Below are 6,000 nucleotides of genomic sequence, written 5' to 3'. Positions count from 1 at the left end.
TTTTCGGGGCGCCTGGGTGGCTCAGTCGGTTAAGCGGCTGCCTTCGGCTCAGGTCATGATCCCGGGGTCCTGGGATCGAGCCCCGCATCGGGCTCCCTGCTCAGTGGGGAGCCTGCTTCTCCCTCTCTCTTTGCCTGCCACTCTTCCTGCTTGTGATCTCTCTCTCTCTCTCTGTGTGTCAAATAAATAAATAAATAAAATCTTTAAAAATAAAAAAATAAAGTGACATTTTTAGGGGTGCAGAGTCTGCTTGGGATTTTCTCTCCCTCTACCCCTCCCAATTGTGCTCTCTCCATCTCTCTCAAATAAATAAATCTTTTTTTAAAAAGTGACATTTTTAATGTACTCCCAACACTGAAATTATTTTCCAGTAACTAAAATAATAAATCATAAAAACTTAAATCAAAGTAGAAATAAGCATGTGCAAGGGGCGATTTCCTAAGAAAGAAATGGAAGGCAGCAATGTAAAGAAAAGCGTGAGTAGGGGTGCCTGGGTAGCTTAGTCATTAAGTGTCTGCCTTTGGCTCAGGTCATGATCCCAGAGTCCTGGGATCCAGCCCTGCATCCTGGGATCAAGCCCTGCATCCTGGGATCGAGCCCCGCATTGGGCTCCCTGCTAGGAGGGGAACCTGTTTCTCCCTCTCACACTCTCCCCTGCTTTTGTTCCCTCTCTCACTGTTTCTCTCTCTGTGTCAAATAAATAAATAAAATCTTAAAAAAAAAAAGAAAAGAAAAGCATGAGTAGATGTGAATACATTACAATGTGAAAGGTCTGTGTATTATAGAGAAGCCTCATACATTTCATTCGTATTTCCACATGCATTTATATAAAGTTTTGCATAGTGCTTTCCTATGATTCTTTTAACTTTTTAAAGAATTTGACTTTCTCATTTCTGATTTTTGGTATTCATGCAGTCTCCCCTTTTCACATTTATGCCAGTCTTATTAACTAAAAGCAAAATAAAACCATATTCAAATGGCAAATGACAAACTAGGGAAATATCCTCAACATATGGAAACAGGAAAAGTTTATTATACAAAGAGTATCTTTAAAAATAAAGAAGAGAGAAAATAAAATTGAGAGAAATTTGAATAAATTTGAAAGAATATGAATAAGTAATTTATTTAAAAAACAAAAATGATAATGTACATCTTAAATTTTTTCAACCTCGTCTGTAATGAAAAAAATACAAATTAAAACAACTATATATTTTTTTTTGCCTATCAGTTTGGTAAGGATATATATATATATGTAGGTGTGTATCATGCCTGAAGAACAATGAGGCATGAGGCATAGTTAATAAAGTGAATGAACACCTAATTTGAGTTGTTTCTTTTGTCTTCTTAAGCTTGGAATTAAGAGTTTAACTTTACCTAAAAGAACTATAAGCAACAGAATCAACTTCAAGTGTCCAAAATGTGGTTAAGAAAAAAAAAAAAGAAAGAAAAGAAAAAAGATGAACTTTAACTCTGAGAGATATAAAATTATAGCAAGTTATCCCAGGAGCTAGCTGGAAAACAAATTCTTCACAAGATTCCATCTGGGCCTGGTCTTAGGTCAAGAGGGAGGAGGAGCTGAGAGGGCTGGAGGATGCCATATCCCCCAGAGAGGAGCTCTTTCTTCATCAGGAGGAGCCTGACCACAGAAGACTGAAGGTCATGACTGTACAGATAGGAAACGCTTCAGGGAAGCTCGAGGTCGGGGCGGGGGGGGGGGGGGGGAGGTCACTCTGAATCTTCCTCATTCTACCACAGCTGGGAGCAAGGAACTGCGGGCAGGATTTAAGGAGGCTGTACTTTGATGAAGGCTGAGTGCAGCTTTTGAAATCATCCCTTTCATCGTCATATTATACTTGGCTTTTTCCAAGGGCACTACAAGAACACACAAGCTGGGCTGTAGGCAAGTCTGAGAGGTCCTGATGGGAAGGAACAGCTTGAATTGATGGGGGAAGATTACGGACAGGGAAAGAGCCACATGACGGATCTGGCCAGACAGCGCATTGGGAGCCATGGGGTCGACATACTGCCTTCACCCTGCTGAGCAGAGGTTTGGACTGATTTCATGAGCTGATGGGAAATCAATCAGGAGAGAACAAGGACAAACGCTGCCCACTGATATCGATGCGTCAGTTGCCTGTGATGGACGGCAGGAGCTGCTTCCCCCCAAAGGCTCACCCCTGCGACTAGCCACCCTCCTCCTCCACGTGCCCCTTCCAACGATGCTATGACTTACCTGTGAGTGCTTGTCTAAATAACCTTCATCTTTCCTCCAGGATTCCTCCCAAATTCAGCTTGGAGGAGAGGAGGCGGTACGTGGAAATAAAGTAGACATCAATTTGTCAACTCAGCAGAGAGGACTGACAATCTCCAGTCTCAGCAAGGCTGCTGGGCTGGCTATGGGATCCCTCTCCTGCCCAGCTCGACCTCTGATGGAGAGCAAGTCATTTTGCCCCTTTTAGCTCTAAGCCTACTTTTGTGAAAAATTCAGGGGCTGGCCTATGCGATGGATAACATTTTTCCAGCTGTGGTATTTTTTGAGACTAAAGATGAACACAGAGCAAGAACACAGGAGTCCCATAATGTCAGAAAAATACTTGAAACGGATTTAATACACTTAACACATAATTAAAGAAATGAGCATGAAAACAATGAGATACTTTTTTGAAACCTCTATGTTTGGCAAAGATTTCATAAAGAAATGATACCACCTTCCATTGGGTCCGGGGAAGAAAACTCAGAGCTCTTTTTTTGCTGTTGGCAGGAATACACCTTTTCTGTAGGGCAGTTTATGAATATGCATCAAAATTTTAAAATGAGCATCATTTTTGATCTAGCAATTCCAGTAGAATGAGTTCTGAAGGAATAATCAGAGACTCATGAATAAATTTAAACACAAGGATTTTTATCACAGCATTATTTATACTATCTGAAACCAAAGGCTGATGTTCCTTCATCCAGGACAAATTATGGGACACACCATGGCCGGCTTGAGGACACTCAGAAGGGGCAGGATTAGCCTGGCCATGCAAACACTCAACACGCCAGTATCTCCCTCAACCCCCCACCCCATCCACCCAGGCGGAGCCATGCTGTCAGAGGAGATCCTGCCGCATGACAAGCGAGACCCTGCCTTTCCGGGCAGTTGTGGTCTTCCTGCTGAAAGACCATCTGTGTCCACCACTGGCTGCAGGACAAAGGGAGCATCCTATGGCTTGGTTGTTAAGGCCCTTTATAATCAAGGCTCACCCCACCAGAAAGAGCTTATTGCCAACTTCTTCCCTCTCCCACTGGCATGGCCTGCCTGTCCTTTCCCTGTTGCCACACTTACTCAGACCCCCAGTCACCCAGAAACCTGCTTCCTTCTCACCTTTCCCTTCTCCTACCTGAATTCTTCCCTCTTTCAATGGCTGCTTCCAAGAAGTGTTCCCTGCCATTACCTGACCTCACTGCATGCACTTTCTAGCATATTTTTTTGTGTGTATTGCCTTTTTTGCTCAGTTTTGCTTCAAGTTTGCCTATCATTTCAATTATCATATAAGATATCTAAAACTGGTACTATGTCTTCTATTTGAAAGACTACATGCAAAAGGAGAAAGAACAGGCTATGAACTCAGAAAAACCTGTGTTTAAATCCTATGTGATGTTGGGCAGGTTACCTAACCTCTCTGGACTTGAGTTTTACCATACATAAAATGGGGACAAGAGTAGTTATTTTATAGAGTTGTAAAGGGGTTAATGGGATCATTGTTAGCCACTTAGCACAATGCCTGCTCCATAATACATGCTCAGAAAATATTAGTTCCTTCCTCCTTACTTTACTTTGGAGAAGTTGGGCTTAATACATAGTAGCTTTAGATGAAATCTTATGGTCTGGCCACTTGCCTTAAGGACACTAGGAACAATGAGGGGCCTTGTAGGGGAGGAGAGCAGGAGTTGGTGAACCAGGAAAGCCTCTGTGTGAGTCTGGCCTGTTGGCCTCTTACCTGATGATTGTCAGGGGGATGAAGTACACCAGGAAGGCCACGATGGTCATGTACGGGGTCCAGTAGGAGTCATCAGGCCATAACGCCCAGCACTGCACTTCACCATTAGAGAGTTTCCTTTTCCCAAATATGATCAGGGTGGGAATGGAGAAAAGGAAAGAGAGGCTCCAGGCAATCATGATGAGGACCTTGGCTTGCTTTTCTGCTCAAAGGAAAGAGAAATTGGATGATTTGTCCATGTAGACATCAAAGTCACCCAAGATGGGGACAGTATGAAGGGTGAGAGAGAGACTGAGAACGGTGTCTGCCTTTCCAGTGGGTTAGGGGCATGGCCATGTGGTCGGACAGAGAGGGAACATTGTAGAAGGTAATCTAGTTTGATAGCATGAGCGTCAAAGGAACAGATCAGCGCACAGGCAATAACGGAGGAGAAATGGGTTGGAAGGGGTCCAGGGAAGTAGGAAAATGTCTATACCACCCCCAGGCCTTGAAGTTCTCAGAAGGAAGTTCTGAGATGTTAAGAGAACCAGGGATCTCAGGAGGCAGGAGGTGGAGGGAACCTACCATCATGTGGTTGAGGATATAAGGGAGTTTTTTCCTGAAGGAATAGAGGAAAGTTTTGGGTGGAAAAGAAGCCGTGGGTGTTTGGGAGAGGAAACAAACACAGAGCAGTCTGGCATTTAGAGAGCAACTGAGGATGTTTCCTCTTGACCACAGCGATGAGATGCGTACTGGGTTTCTACAGATCCTGCTCATGCATGGTCTCCTTCTTTCACTGGTTAAAATTCAAATTTTGTCTCCCTCTGTAGGTCCTAGAGCCTGGACTTTTAAGGGTGATCTGCAACTCCGGGGCTCCACTCAGATTCCACTGGATGGGTTAACAGGCATTCACTTTTGAAAGAGATGGGCATGGAAAGAATCAGATTAAAACAATATGAAACTGTGTGAGGGTTGCTGGAGTGGAGGGGCATGGGAAGGATGGGGTGACTGGGTGATGGACATTGGGGAGGCTGTATACTATGGTGAGCACTCTGAATTGTGTAAGACTGATGAATCACAGACATGTACGCCTGAAACAAACAATACATTATATATACATTTTATTGTTAATAAAAAAAAATATAAAAAAAAAAGAATTCATTCTACCAAGGTACTAAAAATGTTTCCCCAATGTGCACCCAGGGCAGATGCTTGGAATTACTTTTCTCATACTGGTGCTGGGCTGCACTGGGAGAAATCCCCAGTCTCAGGTGCCTCTGCAACAGGTGTGTGGCCCGCAAACACAGCGGTGACAAGACTGTTGGCCCTTTGGCCAACTGAGCCCGCCTGTCATGAAGAGTGACTGCTCAGGGCTCAACATTCAGGGATGGAACAGATGAAGTGCAGTTTCAGTATTAGGTGGGTGGTCTCCTGTTATCTCCAAAGTGGCCTGTGTCCCCCACCCGTAGAAAGGAAGACTTCCTCTTCCATTTGCTCTTGTCCAGTTCTGTACTTCTGTCTTAGCCCTCTTTCATGCATCATATATACCTTCTTTGTTTTTGATAATGAAAGTTACACATGATAATTACAGAAATATAAACAAAAAGAAGGAAAAAGAGTCCATGATGGCACCACCCAGAAATAGCCAGCCCAAATTTTGATAATACATCCGTATGTAATACATAGATTACACATAAAAAAATAAGAACGTAATAGGGGCACCTGGGTGGCTCAGTCCTTAGGTGTCTGCCTTCGGCTCAGGTCATGATCCCAGGGTCCTGGGATCGAGCCCTGCATCGTGCTCCCTGCTCAGGAGAGAGCCTGCTTCTCCCTCTCCCCCTCCCCCTGCTTGTGTTCCCTCTCTCGTTGTGTCTATCTCTGTCAAATAAATAAATAAAATCTTTAAAAAAAAAGAACATAATATACATGCTGGTTTTCAACCTTATTTTTTCCCTGGAAAAAATTTTTACGACTGTCTTTTTATGTCAAGAAAGTCTTTGTCAAAAAATTTTATGACACCTTTTCATGTCTGCGTCTA

The 6,000-nt window shown here is 43.5% G+C and overlaps 1 protein-coding gene across 1 annotated transcript in view; it reads right to left on the bottom strand.

The window, feature by feature from the left end:
• Positions 1–6,000, bottom strand: part of NPSR1 (neuropeptide S receptor 1) — a 141,461-nt gene that overhangs the window by 26,594 nt on the left and 108,867 nt on the right. Inside the window, 1 exon segment of the mRNA XM_021699385.1 lies at positions 3,984–4,185. Coding sequence (XP_021555060.1) covers positions 3,984–4,185 — 202 coding nt within the window.

This window comes from Neomonachus schauinslandi, chromosome 12, assembly GCF_002201575.2.
Source record: "Neomonachus schauinslandi chromosome 12, ASM220157v2, whole genome shotgun sequence".
In the NCBI taxonomy this organism is placed as follows: Eukaryota; Metazoa; Chordata; class Mammalia; order Carnivora; family Phocidae; genus Neomonachus; species Neomonachus schauinslandi.
The sequence above is the reverse complement of the archived record's forward strand: the minus strand, read 5'-3'. Positions and strand labels throughout refer to the sequence as shown.